General features: G+C 49.5%; 1 protein-coding gene across 4 annotated transcripts in view; it reads left to right on the plus strand.

Moving 5' to 3' along the window:
- The window catches only part of Kcnq4 (potassium voltage-gated channel subfamily Q member 4), a 52,886-nt gene extending 44,799 nt beyond the window's left edge, over positions 1-8,087 (plus strand). For 3 of the 4 annotated variants that reach the window (XM_005083833.3, XM_040756741.1, XM_040756743.1), the window contains exons 11-14: positions 1,217-1,316; positions 4,052-4,183; positions 5,616-5,745; positions 6,115-8,087. In XM_005083833.3, coding sequence (XP_005083890.3) covers positions 1,217-1,316; positions 4,052-4,183; positions 5,616-5,745; positions 6,115-6,327 — 575 coding nt within the window. In that variant the 3' untranslated portion in view covers positions 6,328-8,087. The remainder of the gene's footprint in view (positions 1-1,216; positions 1,317-4,051; positions 4,184-5,615; positions 5,746-6,114) is intronic. The other variant, XM_040756742.1, reaches the window with a different exon arrangement.
- The last annotated feature ends 14,320 nt before the right edge of the window (positions 8,088-22,407 follow it).

A 22,407-nucleotide genomic window follows, 5' to 3' on the forward strand; every position in this document is an offset into this window, starting at 1 on the left:
AAGGTGATCCTTGAAAGTCTAGCAGGAGAATGGAATTCTTAGTAAGTGCCCAGCAGCACCAGCTCTCAAGGCACTTTGGAAGGAGTCATAGCCGTGTGCGGCTGCCCACTGGACAGTCTCCATCCCTTCTCCTAGCTACCTTGTTTTGCCTTCACTCTGTAGACATGGAAACTGAGACTCTCGGTGTATGAGTGGGAGAGCTGCTATCCTGAAGCAAGGCTGGCCAGCAGTGCTCTCTGCTGTCATCTGTTCCAGCATGGCCTGCTGCCACTGTGGCTGGGGATCTGTCACCGGCCATTTCTCCACTGTTAGAGGAAGATGGTCCCTTTGCACTCTAGATCTTCACTGGGACTTAGGCAAGAGGCTGTTTTGTGTCCTCTTCTGGAAAATGGGAGGGCTGTATGGGGTCTCCTGACAGAGCCCCTGCCCCTGCTGAATGTGCTTGTAGGTTCTTGGTAGAGAAAGAAAGGGTAAATGTATCCAATGGCAGATGAGGACAGGACGCTCTGGAAGATGAGGACAGGATGCTCCCATTGTTCTTGCCTGTGCTGTGCCAAGATGCTGAGGACTGAGGACTCAGCCTTTTCCTGGAAAGTTACTGCACACACAAACCAGTGGTTCTTTGGGAGGTCCTGACCCATGGAAGCCTGCGCATGGAGGTGCCTGGGATCTCCCTCCTCCTGTGTGATGAGGAAAGTGCACCCTCCTGAAGCACAGGGTACCAGTCTCTGAGAAGCTGTTTCCCCTTCCTTGCTTTAAGGGCCTTGGAGCAGATCTGGGCAGGGGCTCTAGCTGGAATTCCCTCCCTCCCAGCCGCCCCTTGCTCTCAACTGGAAGAAAAGACTATGAAGAGCATAAAAAAGTCTTTTCTTGGGGCTTCCTGCCCTGCAAGGAGTAACCCACAGCATGTCTTCCAAGGCTGTGTACATCACCGTTGTCCTAGGCTAGACCATATGTCCTCTAAAGCAACTGCCACTCACCTGTCACCAGGCAGATGTCTACCCTACCCAGCCCTGAAAGAGGCAAAAGGACACAGAACACAGGCATTGAGGGGCAACAGCCAGTGAGGCAGGAGCCTGGTCTGCCTTGAGCCTCAGGAAGGGCCTGGGTACTTTCTACATTTCTGTCCTATTATTGGTACTGATAATGGAGATGGGGACTGGGAGCGCTTTCTTCTCCACCCCTTGGCCTTCACATGCCATTCCTGTCTTTCCAGAGGGCCCCTCAGATGAAGTAGCTGAGGAGAAGAGCTACCAGTGTGAACTCAGGGTGGATGATGTCATGCCGGCTGTGAAGACAGTCATCCGTTCTGTCAGGTGAGGCTGAAGCCCAAGGTGAGCAGCTTTCCCACCTGACACCCGCCACTGCTCCCCATCTGGGCCTGTCCTCATGGCCAGGCCTGGCGTAGCTCCCCGGGTGCCAGCTGCTACCTGCCCGCAGTGCAGGAGGTGTGGGCAGGGAGCATATGGCTTCCAGCACCATTTGTTCCTACACAACACACCGCACGTCCGGAGGGCCTGGCTCCACTGGCCATTGACACAGCTGCCCATCAGGGTCTCTGCCCTCACACATACCATGTCCTCCCGCCACCCCATCTTAGCCTGTCTGCTTCTCTTTCCCCTTTCTCCTTCTCACACTGTGTGGCTGCCTTTCTTTTCCTCTCCAGAGTGGTACCAGAGAAGCTTGGTAGCCTCTGCCTATGCTACACGTGTTTTTCTTCCTGCGCCTCAGTCCCAAGTTCCTTTTGTCTCTATTTCACAAACTCTTTCTCCCTGGGTGTCTTGGCCTCTCCGTTTCTTCTAGGACATCCTTAAGACCACTACTCTTTAAACCACAGGTCGAGAACTCAGCAAAACTATCTGTGTGTCATGGTCAGCATTAAAAAAACCATAACCCTGAGCATAGTGGGAGTTCTATGCTCCTAACACTTGGGAGGTAGAAGCAGGAGGATTGGAAATTCAAGGTCATCCTTGGCTACATCAACAGTTTGAGGCTATCCTGGGATACAGGAACTCCTGCTTCAAAAACCAACTAAAAAGAAAAAACCATGAGACTAAATTTCTCATACTCAGGGTAATTATGCTTATGAATTTTATATTCCAATCTGTGTGTGCATGTGCACTAGTTTTCACAGGGTAAGGTGTGTTCTTTACATAGGTCTTGGTCAAACAGCTTGAAAGCCGTGATATATTGGCTGCTGTGATAATTAAGCAGGGACTGGTCTCCTGTACCTTATAGCCATGCCCAGTGTGGATCTGGCCTCAGTGTCCTGGCCAGAAGTCCTGGCTGGGTCTCCGTTCCTAGCCTGCAGCTGGGCTCGGGAGACCACTGAAGCTCAGCTCCCTTACTCTGTTCCCTGACTCGTGCTCCTGCCCACAGCCTCTTCTTGTATTCCTTTTGTGATCAGTCAGCTGGGTCCTCTGTTCCTCCCCACCCCAGCCCCCCAGAGCCGGGCCTTTCCTCTTTCCATACATCCTGTCTGTCTGTTTCTGTGACCACCATCTTGCATACGGTGTCTCAGTATCTGAGCTGTTAGGGTCAAGCTAGCTCTCCTTGGCATCCTCAGAATGCCCCCAACACACACACACACACACACACACACACACACACACACACACACACACACACACGCTCAGAGACAGAGAAAGACTGAGACAGACAGACACAGAGAGAGACAGAGAGACAGAGACACAGACACAGAGAGAGACAGAGAGACAGGGAGAGAAACAGAGACAGAGACAGAGAGGAGAGAGAGACAGAGACAGAGAGAGACAGAGACAGAGAGAGAGGAGAGAGAGACAGATACTGAAAGAGAGAGACAGAGGCAGAGAGACAGAGACAGAGAGAGACAGAGAGAGAGAGGAGAGAGAGACAGAGAGAGAGAGACAGAGACAAGAGAGAGACAGAGACAGAGAGGAGAGAGACAGAGAGAGACAGAGAGAGAGAGAGGAGAAAGACAGAGAGAGACAGAGAGAGAGACAGAGAGCAAGAGACAGAGATAGACAGAGAGAGACACAGAGAGAGAGAGACAGACAGAGAAAGACAGAGAGACAGAGAGAGAGAGAGAGAGAGAGAGAGAGAGAGGGAGGGAGAGAGAGACAGACAGAGAGAGAGAGACAGACAGAGAGAGAGAGAGAGAGAGAGGATGCCCCCACACTGCTCTTCTGCCCACTTCCCCAAATCAGGCAGTTGATACCACTGCCTACCCTGCCTGTCTCCAGTCATAGATCAACTTGGATTTGGACTCGGAAGTCTCTTGTCTGGTCCCTGTTGCTCAAATATGTCTCCTCCCTCCACCCCACTGTTTCTCAGCTCAGGCCCATCCTGAGAATGGTCTCTGCCTAGACCATGGTGCGTCCCAACACACTCTCTCCAGAAACTGGCAGAACAAGCGTATTGAAGCCAAGTGGTGGCTCCTCCCTAGCCCCGTGCCTTCTCCATGCAGTCCCCACCCCGGCCTTAGTCACAGCTCATCCTGTCCCCTCACGCCGCCCACCACCCCAGGGGTTGGCCCCTTTCTGCCATGCTCCTGCTCCTGCCTCTCAGAGCAGGAGTCTCCTCACGCTTCCCTGCCTGTCTCTGGGAAGCTCCTTTCTTCTTGCCCCTGGCTGGAAAACACCCCTTAAGGCTCTGCCTGCCAAGGCCCTCCCTTCTCATGGCTCCTAGATCTCCTTTCCTATTCTTCAAAGCTCTTGCCTCCCCATAACTGCACACAGCCTCTCATTATAGACCCGGGCTCACTGTAGCCAGGGATTGGCTATAACTCTCTTTGGGTATCCAAGACCCTGAATTCAACATTTTCCCCCTAAGTCAGCAGCAGCAGTTGATGTTCTAGAAGCTCCATGCCCCACTGGGCTGAGCGGCAGCAGGTCCATTCCCTGCTTCCCTGGTTAATGCGCTGGTAGCGGCAGACATAGGAGAAAACACCAAGCCGGCCTGTGGGCCTGCAGGGCAAAGGGGAGCCTGGGGGGTGGGTGAGGAGGCTAGGGGCACAGCAGAGGGTGTTTGGAGTGGAACAAGAGCATCTGCCAGAGACCCTCTCCTCTAACAGGATTCTGAAGTTCCTGGTAGCCAAAAGGAAATTCAAGGAGACACTGCGGCCATACGACGTGAAGGATGTTATCGAGCAGTACTCCGCGGGGCATCTGGACATGCTGGGGCGGATCAAGAGCCTGCAAGCTCGGTGGGTACGCGGCTGTGAGAAGCCAGGGGTAGGGAGTCGAGGGTGGGTCCTGGCCCAGGTGAGAAGCTAAGGATCGCATCAAGCCATTTGTGCTCTGTGGGGACACTGCCCAGGTGGGCAAGATCCTCTAGGAGACTTACTGTCCTACGTCTGTAATCTCAGCAACCGGGAGACAAAGGCAAGAAGACCATGAGTTCTAGGCTAGCCTAGGCTATGAGATTCTACTTCAAAAGAACAAAGAAATCAAACCCAAACCAAAGATCCCAGTTTACAGGCTGTTTGGGAGCTGAAAAACAAAACAACAACCTCAGAATGCCTGTCTCCAAGTGCTGAAGTAACTGACCTAAAGTAACCACTGACTTCCCCTGAGTAGCAATGCGAAGTTACCTTTCGATTCTTGCCTCTAGAATCCTGCATGTCCAGGAGTAAGGAAGCACTTTTATATCAAGTCCCAAATTGTCTAGAGCTTTCCTGTCTCATGTGTCCTACTTTCTCACTGTCTGTTCATTCATTAACTCAAAAAATAACAATCGAAGCCGGGCGTTGGTGGCGCACGCCTTTAATCCTAGCACTTGGGAGGCAGAGGCAGGCGGATCTCTGTGAGTTTGAGGCCAGCCTGGTCTACAGAGTTAGTTCCAGGACAGCCTCCAAAACAATTCAGAGAAACCCTGTCTCCAAAAACCAAAAACCAAACCAAACCAAAACAACAACAAAAAACAATCGAGGTGGGGTGTGGTGGTACACATCTTTAATCCCAGCATTGGAGAGGCAGAAGCAGACGGATCTCTGTGAGTTTGAGGCCAGCCTGGTCTACAGAGAGAGTTCCAAGTCAGCCAGGGCAACATAGGGAGGCCCATTCTCAACAACAACCACAGTACTGGGGGTTTGGGAGGGTGCTGGAGGCAGGAGGATCAGTAGTTCTGCCTTGGCTATTTAGAGAGGTCAAAGCCAGCCTGGGTGACAAGAGACCCTGTCTAAAAGGGAAAAAAGAACGAGTATTGTGGGAAGAAAGTGATCAGATGTGACCGCTTCTGCTGTTAGGGTGAGGAAGGACTGAGGTCATCTCTGGATTTAGCAACATGGAGTTCCCTCGGGGGAGGGGCTTCGGAGGGAAAGGAAGTGGGCGCCAGCAAAGGGTGAACACTAGCAAGGACTTCCCTGTGAAAGAGTGCCACATAGGCGGGGTTGGCTCTGGCCTTGTTCACCTTCCAACATTCCCTTTCCCAGCCCGTCATCTCGGAGGCCCTGCTTGTTACCTGGAGAACTCTCAAAGCAGGAGCTGGAGTCTCCCAGGCTCAGCCTCCCTTGGTCAGGGAAGTGGCCTCTTCCCACCAGAGCTGTCTGCCTTCCCTGTCAGTAGTCAACCAAGGGTTCTTGTGGAAGGGAAGCGCAGTGTGACTCCGTCCTTTTGATAGTTTCTCTCCCTCCACAGGGTGGACCAAATTGTGGGTCGAGGGCCTGGGGACCGCAAGACTAGGGAGAAGGGCGATAAGGGGCCTTCGGACACGGAGGCAGTGGATGAAATCAGCATGATGGGGCGCGTAGTCAAGGTGGAAAAGCAGGTGCGTGTTGGGAGGACTTCCGCCCTATGGCTGAAATAGCTGTCAAGAGTACAGCTCTGTTGTAGTACAGAGTCTTGGTCTCTGGAGGCTCTAGTAGGGCCTGTATGCTGAGTTCTGCTCGGCCATGCTCCATCCCAGAAACAAGTCCGGCTCCAATTTCTCACTCTCATTCCTGAAGGATCCCACGGCGCAAGCCTGTCCTAACCACGCCTCCTACCTGGTATGCTTACCGCTTCCAAGCCCCGCCTCCTACATACACCCCGCCCCCTGAGCTCCGTCCCTGCTGGGTCCAGGCCAATCCCTACCCCAGCGGTGCCCCGCCCTCGGGTCAAACACCACCTCCAGCCTCGCCTCTCCCCGCCCCCCCAGGTGCAGTCCATCGAGCACAAGCTGGATCTGCTGCTGGGCTTCTACTCGCGCTGCCTACGCTCTGGCACCTCGGCCAGCCTGGGTACCGTGCAAGTGCCGCTCTTTGACCCCGACATCACCTCGGACTACCATAGCCCTGTAGACCACGAGGACATCTCCGTCTCGGCACAGACGCTCAGCATCTCTCGCTCAGTCAGCACCAACATGGACTGAAGGGCTTTTCAGAGGCTGGGCAGCCTTCAGTCTGCCCCTCGGACTCACCCCAGGCCTCTGGACTCCTCTCTTACTTGAACTCGCTCCCTGGCAGGGAGGGAGGCCATACACAGTATTGAGCTGTCTGGATGGGCGAGATACTCGATGCCAGCCAGGTACTAGCGTCCCAGGAGCATGAAATGCCAGGCCACGTGGTGGGCCGCTGTAGTGACTGACCGGAGGCCTCTGGACACTCCAGGACCCTGCCAGCTCCAACGAGGTTCAATATGACCCGCCGGGCAGGGGCTCTGTCTCGGGAATGGGAACAGGGAGCTGGGGCTCTGGTCCCTGAACCAGCTTCTAGCTATGCAAGGTGAGGTCTCCAGGCCCACCCTTACAGGCAGAGCAGGGAAGCCCTCCTGCCAAGCCCTGCCCCACTCGGGGATGGGCCCAAGGTGCCCCCACAGGTGCCCACAAAGCGCAGGGCTCTGCCATAAGGTAGATGGGCACCATATATGCAAATTATGTTACATATGCAACTTCGGGGACCCCCATGGGGTTCCTCTGCCACTCTCCCACTGGGAGATGGGCCCCAGCAGTAGCTGGTCTCAGGCTGCTTGGCCATACCCAACCTCCACTCTTTGGCTTATCATCTATCCTCACCCAGCATGGGGCCTAAATCTCCCTGTCCTCTCCAAGGATAGTACCTGGGCCTTTCTACGCCTTTGCAGGAGTCACCCCATGGGCTCCCTCTTGCTGCTGGATGTCCACTCCTACTGGTCCTCCAGACAGCTTTGACAGAGTGCACAAGTTCTTGTATTTTCCCCAAACCAACCAGACAGTGGCCCACCACCGGGGACACAAGCATGGCCCTTTTATTTCTCCAGCAGAACGCCCAACACAGTGACACACACAGCCACACACACTTGGAGGCGTGAGCACAAAGCCTCTTGGTCTCCTTGGCAGGAGAGGGGGCATCGGAGCGTCCATAGGCGTTCCCAGGCCCAGCCTCAGTGTTTCACTCGCTCCCCTCAGGAGGCCAAGAGTCCTCCAGCTGCCCTGAGGACTATGTTGGCGTCCCCCCAGCATAACTCAGGCCTAGGCCTCCAGATCTTGCACACTACTGGAGAGGACCCTGGCACACCCTCTTCCTAGTCCCAGAGAGAACACACTATCCAGTGCTATACCAACTGCGACTGTCTCTCCCCTGCACTGGCCTCTGCCCACTTTCTCACTCCAGTTGGCAGCACTGCATATTGGCACAAATGCCCAAACCCTGCAGGCCCCAGCACCAGCTTTGGATCCCCACCCCTTTGTTCCTCTTCTGCAAAGCCAGTGCGGGTGACAAGAGAGTGAGGGGTGGTGGACCAATGATAACACTCTGGGGGTGCTTGGGAACGAGGAAGGGACTGAGGCCGAGCTGTCTGCATCTCATTCTGGGACCTGCATGTACCAGCGCCAGGGCTTGGGTTGAATCTTGCACAACCCTATGGTGCCCAATCTCAGCCCTACCATCTGCATGTACCATCATGCCCTGGATGGAGCCCATCCAGGCTCGCCTCACTTGCATTGCACTGTCCCCAGAGAGCCACTCCAGCCCCTCAGAGACAGCTGTGGAGAGGGGCTGGAGTGTAAGATTACCCTGTGACCAAAGGAGACATGGGAAGAGCCCTCCCCCCTCCACGATCAAGATTCCCCCACCAACCCAGTTCTCAGATATGCAAGTACCTCACTTTGTTAACTTATTAACTTATTGGTTTCATTAAAGTTTTCAGTAGGAAGTGATTGGTCCTGGTTGTGCTTGGGACAGCCGAGGGCTGAGGCTCCTGATTTGATGGTGGAAACGAGATTTGGAATCATTGTAAACCATAAAAGCCCAACTCCATGTGGCTTAAGTAAAAAGAAAAGACATTGTCCCAGATGACGAAAGTGTCTAGGGAATAGATTTGACCTCATAGACAGGTAAATCTAGGTGCACCTCACAGGCAGGTGGTCTCCACATCTGCCTTCTGATCTTTCCCTGTTATTCCTTTTTGTTAAAGTCATTCCAGAAGCTCTTGGAATCTAATGATGGTCACAGACTCCCTGAACAGTCAATAATCGTACACACCAACCCACGCATATCAGACAGCCGTGTGACTGTCTCCCACCAAATAAGACAAAGCTATGCTTCCTACAAACAAGACCCTTCTCTATCCCTGCAAAAGGGGAAAACACAGCCTTTAAAAAAACATTGTATTTGTATTATTTTTAGCTGTGTGTATGTGTGTGTCTCTGTGTGGGTATGTGCTTGTAAGTGCCCCTTGGAGAGTAGAAACTCCAGAGCCCCCAGGAGCTGGTGCTGAACTCTGATCCTTCGGAAGAGCAATGCACACTCTTTAACGACTTAGCTGACTCCAGATCCCAAGCCTCAATCTAACAAAAGCATCCATCTCCAGGAACTAGCCAGCCACCCCTTATTGGGATGGTGTTAGCTATTCTGATTCAGTGGCAACCCTACATGCAACCAAACACGGACCTCACGCTACAGTCTTTCAGGAGACTGTCCACAAAAGGACCACTCTTGCTCCAAAGGGAAAAATGGCTTCTTCTGAGCCAAGTATGAGTGACCGTGGCTTAGGGATACAAATTCAGGTTGCCCTGAGTGACATCTTTATTGTGGAAGCAGTTACATGAACTTTTATAGTCACAGACCAAAAGACAGACATAAATCAATGCGTTTACCAGATGCATCGCTAGGGACAGCAGGTGGGTGGGAACCAGCGCATCGGGGACATCTGTGCAGAGGTTTCAGATTTGATCTGACGGCATTCCTAACTTTTGAGCTGGTGGAAACTAGAGCTAGGAGATGATAGTTTCCAAAAATTTTACCTAACAACCACAGCTTTCTTTCTCTTTCTCCTTCATCTCTCAGTCTCCCTCTTCCCATTCCCTCTCCGTTCTCCCTTGCCGCTCTCCTCCCTCTCTGTTCCCTTCCCTTTCCCCTCCCCACTTCTGTCCCAGGGGTTTCATGAATCCCGGGCTGGTCTCAAACTCATAGCTAAGAATGACCTTGATTTTTCTGATCCTCCTACCACCACCTTCCAGGATGCACCACTACAGTCAGTTTATAAAGTACTAGTGACCAAACCTGAGACTTCATGTATGCTTGAAGCCCAGAGGGCAGCAACTGTATTAGTTATTTTTCTCATCGTTTTAACTGCAGTTGACAGACAACTTAAAAAAACGAAGGAACAACTTAAAAGAGGGGGGAAAAGAGGAATGGTTCATGGTTTCACACAGTATAGTCTATCCTGGTGGGGCTTGACTGAGTTCACGGCTTTGGAAGCACATGGCTTTTTATATCTTGTCAGAGCAGTAACCAAAGGCTGGAAGCTGAGTATAACTCTGCATCTGTCTGCTAGGTTCCTTGTCCAAAAGGCTCACAATGGCCCCAAACAGCGCCACCCTCTGGGGCAAGTATTCAAAGGTACAAGCCTGTGCAGGGCATTTATATTCAAAACGCAACAGTGATAAATGGCGATTAGATTAAGGGGACTAAAGATAGTACGAGATAATTGTGGCTCTTGATCGGCAGCATTCCAAACTCCACAATCAGGGTTCCAGTCAGTTTGCAGTCTTCAACACAGATGTGGCTTTTAAAGGGAACTTTAGTTCATGAAATGGGGGCGGGGGGGGGTGGTTGCAGGAAGAAATTAATGCTATTGAAAAACAAAAGCCAAAAAAAAAATTAATGCCACATCCCAAGCAAAGAAGAAAACATGCATAGCTACTATAGACTTTTTTCTCCCCCTCAGTGGTAACTGGTCTTTCATAAAGACATGTTTCTTTATGCAAAATGTACCATGGCTGGTGTAAAATTTATTAATCTTTACCCCCCCCCCTTTTTGTCTTCCAGTCCTTCCATTGGTTAGGGTCTAACGGATTTTTTAAAGATTTATTTTTATTTTGCCTCTGTGTGCACCTATGTACCACATGCATTCCTGGAGCCCACAGAGGCCAGATGAGGGTGTTGGATCCTCTGGAACTGGAGTTACAGATGGTTGTGAGCCATCATGTGGTTGCTGAAGAACTGGGCACTCTGCAAGGGCAGTCAGTACTCTTAACCACTGAACCATCCTCTCCAGCCCCTGGTTAGGGTGCTCTACATGGTAAAGTGACCTAAATTATCCTTAGTGGTCCTGCATGGTTTGGGTGTCATAGCTTTCCATTAACTTTTATTGTTGACCATGGAAGTAGCGTAACTATGGTGGGTTAACTGCAGGACCCACTATAAAGACTAAAACTCTGTAAATTCAGTTTTCATTATAAAAGAGTGTAGCATGACTTACACACATCCTCCTGCATGCTTTAAATCACCTCTATCTTATAACACCCAAATACAGTGTAACTGCTGTATGAAATAGTTGCTATACCATATTGTTTGTGAAGTGATAATGAGAGAAAAGCCTGTCCATGGCCAGTATAAATGCAATTATCTAGCTACTTGTCATCTATCTGTCTATCATCTATCTATCTATCTATCTATCTATCTATCTATCTATCTCTGATATCCATCTACTCTGTGTGTCTACAGACTACCATCTATATACCTATCACCTGCTAATTAATCAGCCATCATCTATCTATCTATCTATCTATCTATCTATCTATCATCTATCTATCCACCTATCTATCTACTTATCATCTGTCTCCCCAGTTGGTTGGAATTATGGATCCAGAACCCACAGACACAGAGGACAGAGTGTTGACTATTGTAGGGACCTTAGAGAAACCTCTGATTCCCAAACATAGCCTTCCTTGCCCTGACGAGTGGCCCCTCAGCTTCCCCTTGTAGGGAGCAGTCCATGCAGCCAGGATGTTAACGCTTCCTTTGATTGCCTGTTATGTGGCATGAGGAGGTCAAATGATATGAAAACTCATTCTTTCCCTTAAAAAAATGAAGACTTCAAGTGTAGCAGGGGCCAAGGTTACAGGAGCCAAATGGAAAAGTTTGGTAAGTGGGTGTAGTAGGTTGAGTAATGACCACCAAATAGAGGAATTTCTAATCTCTGTAGATTGTCACCTCATAAGGAAAAGGGTGGGAGGGGTATCAAATTAAGGTTTTGTTTGTCCAGTGTTTTCCCCCTAGGGCAGTCTCACTATGTAGCCCAGGGTGGTCTCAGAACTCTTTAAGGCTTTTAAAAAATAAGCCATTCAGCCAGGCAGTGGTGGCGCACACCTTTAATCCCAGCAATCAGGAGGCAGAGGCAGGCGGATCTCTGTGAGTTCGAGACCAGCCTGGTCTACAAGAGCTAGTTCCAGGACAGCCTCCAAAGCCACAGAGAAACCCTGTCTTGAAAAACCAAAAAATAAAAAAGCCATTCATTTATTGATGTGTATGCACACGGGAATCACATACACACGTGTGGAAGTCAGAGGATAAGTTACAGTAGTCACTCCTCCCACTGTGGGGCCTGGGGATTGAACCCGTATCATGAGGCTTGGTGGCAAGGCCTTTGCCCAGTTCAATCCCAGAACCCACATAGTAGAGAGAGAGAACTAACTCACATGTCCTCAGAGGTCCACACCTGTGCCAAGGTTCACATACACCCCTCCAAACACAACAGACAAACATTGCCAAACAAACAAGAACCCTGAAGGGTAAATGGGGTCTATGGAATTGAGGTTGCTGGTGTTGTTGGAGACTCATCTAGCTGGTGAATTTAGCATGGTAAAAGCCCAGAGGCACTAGGAAGTGTGGCAAATGGAAGACACAGTGATAAGACTCGGATAGTGGGGGAGGGGGGCTGCTCAGGGAGGGAGGTACACGATGGGACGTTAGAATTGGGGACTGAGAACTTGTGAGAGTTTGATATGACCCTACACACCTGTGATCCAAGCACTGGGGAAGCAAGTCATGTGGATGTTAGGGGCTAGCCTGTGCTACACAGCAAGGCCCTGTCTCAAGAACTCTAGGGCTGAAACTAGCTTGGTCACAGAGCACTTGCTTCGTTTAAGGTCTTGGGTCCAGTCCCTGCCACAGGCACATTTACGTTTTGAGTCACACTCACAGATTTGCAGCTCATAAACCATTCCAAGGAAACAGGAACTGAAGGTTTTCAATTAGAAGCCACACTGGGGTAGATTTGTACTTTTAAAAAGGTTCCTTTCTAGGGTGTCAGGTGGGTTTCCTGGAACAAGACTGGGAGTGGGAGGCTGCAGTCAGGAGACTGCTGGAAGCATCTGAGCAGGGATGTTAGCAGCCTAAACAAGTCCCACGGCGTTTCGCTAATTGAGTAAATGCCTATTGGGCACCTGCTGTATGCCAGACCCTGGCTCAGCACAATATGCAGGATGAATAGGCGCAGGGGGATGAGTTACAGCCCCAGGGTCATCCAGGCCCTGGGGGAGACAGATGTTCCATTAGCCAAAGCACAGGTCGCTGTTTGTTGTTTCTCTTCTAGGTTTGTCTGGCTCAGCAAGGAGAGTTTGCAGGTGGCCATGGGAGTCCCTGAACTACCATCACCTTGAGAGCACATACGATTTTTAGCTTGGTGTGTCATTTATCTATTGCTATGTAACAACGCACCGTGACTCTTAATGACTTAAAACATCAATCCCTTTATTTATTCTTGATTTTGTGGTTCAGCAGTTCCGTCTTGGAATCAGCTGAGCAGTCTTCCTGGCCTCACCTGGGATCACTAATGTTCTTGTAAACATCTGGCATCTAGCCCGAGGCTGGTTGCTTGCTATGGGTTGGATACCTCCCCCAAAGGTTCATATGGTGGAAGCCCCCTCCTGCAACTCTGGCAATGTAGAAGTGGTATAGAACCTTTTAGCAAGTGGGCCTCTGTGGAGAGCAGCTAGGTTCTAGGGAACTACTCTCAGAGGGGATTAATGAAGGTTTTTCTGGGATTAGATTAGTTCCTTCCAGATCTAATCATAATTAGTTGGGAGCCGCCATCTCCCCCAAATCCTTGTCCCACATAAGTAGCTAACACCGTCATGTACATTCCCACTATTATGATGCCATTCACAGCCAGGACCTCACCAGCATAGATGCCAATACTACTTGAATATCCAAAACCCTGAGTCATTCTTTTGCATAAAGCCCCCTTCCTTTATAAGTACCTAGCACCAAGTATTTTGCTACCACAACAGAATGGACCAGGATGATAGCCTAAGATGGTTTTACATATCCAGTGTTTCATGAACCCTAGTTGGCCCACAGGTTGCATTGTTTGTGTGGTCCCACAAGGCTTCTCATCCTCTTGTAGGCTTGAGTGGGTTTTTTTGCTTTGTTTTGCTTCATGACCAGAGCACAAAAGAAGACACTTCTCCAGGCCCAGGCTCAGCAGCTGTACCAAGCAGCCTGGGGTGGCAACGTGTTAGGGCTCAGTTCATGGGAATGGGATGAGAACCATACTGCATATTTCTTAAGTTAGATGACATCATGCTCTCTTGACAGGCCCCTTGTTAAAAGAGCATCTTTGTCTCCCCTGGGAAGCTGGAGGGTACACCTTGCCTTGCCACCCACCTCTTGTGGGCAATGGGATTGTGAAGGCTGCCACGTGGATGCGTTAGTCTGCATAGCAGATGCCACAGACCTGGCAGCTGGCAGCAGGCCTTTATTTCCCCACAGTTCAGGAAGCTGGGAGTCTAAGATGCAGAGATAAGCAGAGTTAGCTTCATTCTCAAGCTTTCTTCCTGGACTTGCAGTATTTTCAGCTGTTTCCACAAGAGCCCTGCATTCTTGAGTGTCTGGTGCCTCTGGTCTCCCCTTCTTTTAAGGATACTATCCAAGTGGCCCTTGAGCCCATAACAAACCCACAGGTACTATCATCTCCTTCAAACCTTGTCTCCAAATACAGCTCATTTTCAGGTCCTAGGGATTAGAGCTTCAACATGTGAGCTTTGGGAGCCACAGCCTCCCATCACACCCAGAGCAGCGTTTAATTTACCTTTCTGCAGATGTTCAGGGACTGAGGGTTGCTTTGAGGCCTGTTCTTCTGGCCAGAGGTGGACACATGAAGACATCATAAAGCCAACCATTTAAAAAGCTCATTTGGGGGCTGGAGAGATAGCTCAGTGGTTAAGAGCACTTCCAGAGGACCTGAGTTTGGTTCCCAGATCAGGTGGGAACTGTCTGTCTATAACTCCAGCTTCTGGCCTTCCCAGCACCTGTCTCACGTGTACATGTCATGTGAAGGCACACACACACACACACACACACACACACACACGCACGCACGCACGCACGCACGCACACACACATGCACACACACAATCACCCTATATACAATTAAATAATAAAAATATATGGATGTGGTGGTGGCACTTTAGTCCCAGCACAGAGGCAGAGGCAGGGGGATCTCTTTGAGTTTCAGGCCAACCTGGTCTAGACAGCAAGTTCCAAGCCAGCCAAGGCTGCATAGGGAGACGCTGTCCCAACAAACAAAACAATCATAATAAAAGTAAATCTTTAAAAACCTTATTTGTTTAGACTTAGGACCTGTGTCATGACACATGTTTGGAAACCCCATATATTAAATGGTGTCAATGCAGAGGTGTCCTCAGTCCTAACCATGCCAAGGCATGGAACATGTGCTCAGCATCTTACAGCCACCAGATGAAGCAGGTCTGTCTCCATGATGCACTGTTTACCTAGCGATTAGAGTAGTAGTCTACAAAATCTGAAAGTCTGTTTGTGTGAAATCGAAATCTTCCACGGTTCCCCTTGTGGGGCAAGCACATGCAGACCTGTCTCATGGGAGACCTCTTGGAAGGTTCTGTGGCGTGTAGAAGGAATATGCTGGGAAGGTCTATCCAGATGGAAGGGAGGGAGCGCGCAGGGCGGCAGGGGGAGAAGTCGACCTGCTCCGACATTTGAGACAGGGAGTTGGCTTGTTGTGCAGCGTTAAGAGACCTGACTGACAGTAAGGCAATTTTACTAGAAGCAGAAACAGGGGGAAAGTGATATTGCACCTAACAAAGATTTTCTCTAAGTTCTCTACTCATCTTTGATTTTGTCCCTAATGGCTCCTCTGTGCACTGGATACCCCCTTCTCCCCACGCCACCCCTTTCCCAATAGCCTGAAAATGGGTGGAAGACATGGAGGAATTCCTGGAAGAGTGAAGTTGCTGGGAGGAGGCCCCCGAGGCCTGAGCCCAGACTGTTGCACCTGCTTAGAACTGAGCACAATCAGTCGCACAGGCCTCTCACGGCGCAGGACTCCCTCAGCTCCTCTCCTGGAACTAGGACTTCTCTGCTTTCTCAGGGGTGACATCAGCTAGATGGAGGACAAGACACATCGATTATTGTTTAAGTTGTTATATTATTTGTGTGTGTTGAGGGACAGACACATGGAAGTGAGCAGACAACTTGCAGGTTCTCTGTGCATCCAGTGGGGTCTAGAGATCCAATTCCTGTTGTCAGGCGTGGTGGCAAGTGCTCTGACCTGATGAGTTGTCTCCTGGGCCAAAGTGTGTGTGTGTGTGTGTGTGTGTGTGTGTGTGTGTGTGTGTGTGTGTGTATGTGTGTATGTGTGTGTGTGATACAAATGAGTGTGCAGAGGCCAGAGGAAGTGTTGGGTGTCCTGCTTGGTCACTCTCTACCTTGCTTCTTTGAAACAGTTTATCTTACTGATCCTGGAGCATGACCAGTGGTCAGCAAACCCCAGCAGTCCACCTTCCACAGTCCTGGGGTCACCCAGCTTTCTACACTGATGCTGGGATCTGAACTCAGGTTCATACATTTGCACAGACTTTTTCTTTTTTCTTTTCCTTTCTTTCTTCCTTTCTTCTTCTTTTTCTTGTTTTTTCTTTTTCTTTTTCTTTTATTTTTTTTGAGGGGAGGTTCGAGATAGGGTTTTGCTGTAGTTTTGGAGGTTGTCCTGGAACTAGGTCTTGTAGAACAGGTTGACCTCAAACTCACATAGATCTGCCTGCCTCGCCCGCCCCCCCCCATCCCCTGAGTGCTGGGATTAAAGGTGTGCGCCAACACTGTCCAGATGAAAAATACATCTCTTGTTTGCAATCATCACCATCCCCCACAGGAGACCAGACTCGTAGATGCAAGTTGGAAGGCAGTGGAGTAAAGCCACGTGGGAGTGATTGTCTCCTACCCAAGAAACTTTCCCTAGTCCCTGCTATGTGTTCCCACGGCCACAAGGGGTCAGTAAAGACCTTGGATGTCACAGAACCTATCTGGAGTCAGGAAACAAGCTGCCCTTAGATGCCCTTCCTGGAAGGTTTAGAGGAAAAGGGGCTGTGTTCTCGGCCCTTTGTTTCTATTCCAGCTGTTTGTTTTCCTCTGATACACACTGTTATGGCCGCCATGGTTGAGGTCACAGGGGCTCTGGTAAACCTACAAGTCCCTGCTTCCTCAGAGTAGGCAGTAGACTACTGTCTAGATAGAAATCAACCGCAACAAAGCTTAGATAACTCAGAAGCGGAAAAGAAAACAAATTGAGGTGAAACAGTGACAGTGTTGGGAGAGTCATGGGGTTAAGGCCACCAGGAAGTACCAAAGGAAACAAAGCAAGGCTTCCAAGGCCTCCAGGAACCCTAGATCCATTTGCCCCATTCTGCAGACGAGGAAACTGAGGCTCCAAAAGCCATTGCAGAGCCCAGAGAGGAGCTCAAGACTCATAACTTCCAAATGGGTCCTGAACAGCTTTCCTTCCCTTTGTTCCTTAGTCTGTTCTGAGCCATTTTGGAACAGGAGGTGAATGTGGACATTAAAGGACTGTGTGTGTGTGTGTGTGTGTGTGTGTGTGTGTGTGTGTGTGTGTGTGTAGAACTTTCAGAAGTCCTCAGAGCAAAAACTGCGCGTGCACACACACACACACACACACACACACACACAATGATCAAGCAATCCCACGGAGTTCTGATTTCTATTCTTCTGATTCAACTCCAAGGCCTCCCCACACTACACATTAAATTATTCTCCAAATTTCAGGTTTGGTGTTTTGCCTATCTGAGGGTGTGGCCCTGGGAAAGCTATGTCCTCAGCTCCCTCATCTTGAAATCTGAACCCCAAAGCCACCTCCCTCTCCACACCTCGGGTCATTCGCACAGATTGTGCTGGGCTGAACCCTGCCTCCTGCTCCTAAACCCAGCCTGGTTGCGCACTCCAGCCCTAAGCCCATCCACACAGATGTCAAACCCAGTCACGCTTGTTTAGACACTCATTGAGACGCTATGATACAGGCTCGGGTGTGATCATCCTGCTTGCCAACCAGGAAGCAAGCTATAGCAAGAGAGGACTTGCTCAAGGTCACACTGCGTAAGCGACGGAGCAAGGATTCACAAAGTTCCCTTCACTTTCCCCTACTCCAGACTCCATCTAGGATAATGGAAAACATCAAAGCTTTGGTATCTGAGGGAATTAAGCTTCATTCCTCTAAAAAAAAATCCATGTAGGTGGTCCAGTAAGCTTCACTTGGTGTGGTACTGCCACCTGCAGAGCAAAGGGGTTATTGCACCCTACATCAAGCCCGTGTCTTTAGGGCAAACTCGGTGAATCCATCTTGGATTCTTTCTGTTTCTCTGTCTCTGTCTGTCCTCTCTCTCTCTCTCTCTCTCTCTCTCTCTCTCTCTCTCTCTCTCTCTCTCTCTCTCTCTCTCTCTCTCTCTCTCTCTCTCTCTCTCTCTCTCTCTCTTTCTCTCTCTCTCCTCTCTCGTATACTACATCTTTCTACTGTGTATATCCAGGGGATTGAACTCAAAACACCAAGCCTGGTGGCAAGTACCTTTCCTCATCTTGCCAGTCCAAGGTTTTCAAATGTTTTTGGTCCAGTGAACAATCTCAGTGAAGGGACTGGGGGTGCAGTTCCGTGAGGTGGCCCTGGTTTGACCCCAGTGCTACCTGGGGTGGGGGTGGGGGTGGGGGATCTGACACATGGGCCCCTCACTCACCGCATGAAAGCATTGAAGTACACATGAGATGCACCCATTGTCTCAGGTATTTGACTGCTTGGTTCTCAGTTGGTGGCTGTGGTTGGGAAGCTCAGTACTGGGGTCTTGCTGGAGGCCTACATCACTAGAGGCAGGCTTTGAGAGCCTAAAGACTCTCAGCGTTTCTAGTTTGTTCTCTCTGCTTTTTGCTTGCAGTTCAAGATGTGAGCTCTCAGCTGCTGCTCCAGTTGTCCTGCCTGCCGCCTTCTGCCTCTGCTCTGCCATCTTGGACTCTAACCCTCTGGAACCATGTGCCCCAACAAACCCTCCTCCTATAAGTTGCCAAGGTCATGGTGTTTTATCACATCGATAGTAAAATGACTAATACAAGACAGTTGCTTTGTTGATCTGATTTCCTCTTTTCTTCTACCCCTTGCAAGGCTCTGCCCTGGTCACCTGTTTTGAACACCTTGTATCAACATTCTAGTGGCAATTACACATTCAAGATCTCACTCCAGAGCCTCGGACCATACTGCCTACCCCTACCCACACATCTCTTCAACATCAGCCAGGATTGGCCCAACAAATCCGTTCTTCTCCAATCTCAATCGACTCCAAGAGAGTCAGGAGTCATCCTGTGCCCAAAGCAACCTCTCTGGCATTATTTCTGCCACTTTTCTTTCCTGTGGTCTCCACAGCTGAAGATGCACCCTTGAGATCACAGGGTCAGCTTTTGCTTAGCAGGCACTGAAATTAGACACAACTTTCCAGAATAAAGAAAGACCTTATTTCTGAGTCTCTCCTCTCCTCTCCTCCTCTCCTCTCCTCTCCTCTCCCTCCCTCTCTCCCTCTCTCCCTCCCTCCCTCCCTCTCTCCCTCTCCCTCTCCCTTCCTCCCTCCCTCCCTCTCTCTCTCTCTCTCTCTCTCTCTCTCTCTCCCTCTCCCTCTCCCTTCCTCCCTCCCTCCCTCTCCCTCCCTCTCTCCCTCCCTCCCTCCCTCCCTCTCTCCCTCTCCCTCTCCCTCTCCCTTCCTCCCTCCCTCCCTCTCTCTCTCTCTCTCTCTCTCTCTCTCTCTCTCTCTCTCCCTCTCCCTCTCCCTCCCTCCCTCCCTCCCTCTCTCTCTCTCTCTCTCTCTCTCTCTCTCTCTCTCTCTCTCTGTGTAGGTAAGGGAAGCTTCTGAAAGTAGCTTCTTTCTTCTTGGTTTTCCTTTTTATGGCTGGAATGTTGATATAGTCTTTGGGATCCATTGTGATAGTTGGTTTTAATGTCAACTCAACACAACCTAGGAAGGGAGTCTCAGTGAGGGCCTGTCTAGATCAGTCTAGCCTGTGAGCTTGTTTAGAGTGGAGACTAGGGGTAAGGATAATGTCTTGATTATGTTAATTAACAAGAGAAGACACTTCCCACTGTGGACAGCACCAGTCCATAGGCAGGGTGACCTGGACTGTATAAATGCAGAGAGAAAAATGTAAGCTATCCCCAATTAAATGTGTTCCTTTATAAGAGTTGCTGTGGTCATGGTGTCTCTTCACAGCAATAGAAACCCTAATTAAGACATTGGGGTTTTTATTGGTTATTTTATCAAAACAACAGAAAATAAAACTAGAACACCCAAGAATGACAATCATAAGTAGAGGGACCTAGAGACTGACACTACGGATAACACCACCAGTCCTGGACCCTATCTTCTTCATTATATTCAAGCCACTATATTTTGTCACTGAAAGTGACACACTTGTCTAAATAATCTAGATTCAAAAAAAAAAAAAAAGAGCCGGGCATTGGTGGCGCACACCTTTAATCCCAGCACTCGGGAGGCAGAGGCAGGTGGATCTCTGTGAGTTCGAGACCAGCCTGGACTACAGAGCGAGTTCCAGGACAAGCGCCAAAGTTATACAGAAAACCTAAAAAGAAAAAAATCTAGATTCATGTTCTGCAAGAGTACCTGCTTACGTCAGACCTTGCATTCTGCCTCTGTCTCTGCTGACAAAAATTCATTCCAAAATCTTTCTCATCTGTGCTACTTTGCACACACTACCACTTCCTTTGGGATTTCCTCCCTTCATGCACTTGTGTCTACATTCTACTCCATCCATTCTATGCTGTGAGCACTTACTACATGTCCTGACTTAATGGGCAAGTCTCCCTATGACTTCCATTTTACAGACAAGAAAACTGACACTGGAAAAAGCAAATAATACTACATTCTGACACTGAGAATACTAAATTTGACAGGAGTGGTGGCGCACGCCTTTAATCCCAGCTCTTGGGAGGCAAAGGCAGGTCGATCTTTGTGAGTTCAAGGTCATCCTGGTTTACATAAAGAGTTCCAGGACAGACAGAGCTACATAGGGAGACCCTGGCTGAAAAAAATACTAAGCTCCAACACTTCTGACTGAACAAGACTCAGGCCTCCAGGGCTTGAGTTTAGTCTTAAGGGAGCCACTTATTACCTCTGTCTGTCTATCAAAACCACCCTCTCCCACAATGCCTGAGCTGCTGATAGCTAGAAGTCACATTTCCCAGCTTCCTTTGCAGCTAAATGTAATTAAATATGGTCATGTAATATGATTGCTAGGCCTCAAAGCCTGGGTGTGCTCACCACCTTCCCCTCTTCCTGCTGAGAGCGGGACATGGTGGTGTTCTGTAGCTTCCATGCTACAAAGATAGAAACATGCAAACAACTGGTCTGAACTTTGAACAGCCCGTTGTCTGGGTTCCTGGGATTTGGAGCTTCTGAGCAACAGAGCAACCCCAGAAGCAAGTGATCTGGTTCTGAATGACAGGTGGGGGCTCAGAAGAGCTGTTTTTCTGCTCAGTTCACTTAAAACTCTTTCTGCTCCCTTTGTCATAGTACTTCAGTTAACCTTTGAGAGTCTTACGTGCAGGGTTCTACCCCTTTCCCAATTGTTTTGTGAGACAGGGTCTCATGTTGCCAGGCTAGCCTCCAACTTACTATGTATGTAGTTGAGGATGGGACCTTGAACTTCTAATTCTCCTCCTCCACTTGCCGAGTACTGGGATTAGAGGCCTGCACCGCCGTGCTACTTTATGTGGTGACGGGCACTGAAGCCAGGTTCTGTTCTATGAGGCAAGCACTCTACCAACGGAACCACATACCTAGTCCACTGTGATGGGGAAGTCCTGTGTATATGTCAATAAAGCCCTGTTGGCCAATACGGAAGCAAGACAGGTGGGACTAGGAGTCAAGGATTCTGGAAAAGAGAAACACAAGGAGTCATATGTAGCCACCATAGAAGTAAGAGGTCTGGACCCTTTCTCCAGTAAGAGAAATACTTAGACTAACAATTATAAGGTAAATACTTAAGTCAGAGATAGCCAGTAAGAAACCAAGCAAACGGCCAACAGCTTCATAATTAATATAGCCTGTGTGTTTATTTGAGACTGATGTGGCTCTGGAGTCAGGATGGCGGGGCAGGCTACACTCTACACCACTGCCCTTTCTTTTCAGAGACAGGGTCTTGAATGTATAACCCAGAATGGTTCACCATGTAGTCCAGGCTGGCCTTAAACTTGTGGCGATCCCCCTGCCTCTGAATTCGAAGTGCTGAAATTACAGGTGTGTGCCACCATGCCTAGCATAAGGTTCTATCTTAAGTAAATTAAGCGTTTGAACTCTGTAAGTTAAATTACTAGGTGTGTGCTCATGGGCAAGTCAGCACACCTTTGCGAAGCTCAGCTCCTTTATCTGGAGTGATGATGTGCTGGCTTAGGTTCTTGGGAGGCAGCTGAGATGCTCTGAGTCAGTCCTGCCTGACCTAACAAGAGGAGGGTGCATGTGTACGGAGTTCTGGCTGAATCTGTTAGTGTTTGGGAGGGTTTTTGTTGGTGGGTTTTTTGTTTTTTTGTTTTTGTTTGTTTGTTTTGAGGCAAAGTCTCTCTATACAGCCTAGGGAGACCTCAAACTGGTAATTTTCCTGCCTTAGCCTGATAATTGCTAGATTACATATGTGTGGTAGCAAGCCCAGCATTATTAATGAATTTGGAAAACTCTTGGTTTTCTTAAATTGGTTTTTAAATTTTATTTATCTTTTTGTATATGTATACCTCTGCCACGCCTCTCTGTGTCTGTGTGTGCATGTGTGTGTGTGTATGTGTGCGTGCGTGTGCATGCACACACCTGTTATGGAGGGCAGAGGACAGTTGACCATAACCAATTCCCTTTTTTTCACCATGTGGGTTCTGAGGGTTTGCAGGC

This window comes from Mesocricetus auratus, unplaced genomic scaffold (assembly GCF_017639785.1).
Source record: "Mesocricetus auratus isolate SY011 unplaced genomic scaffold, BCM_Maur_2.0 Super-Scaffold_100014, whole genome shotgun sequence".
NCBI lineage: Eukaryota > Metazoa > Chordata > Mammalia > Rodentia > Cricetidae > Mesocricetus > Mesocricetus auratus.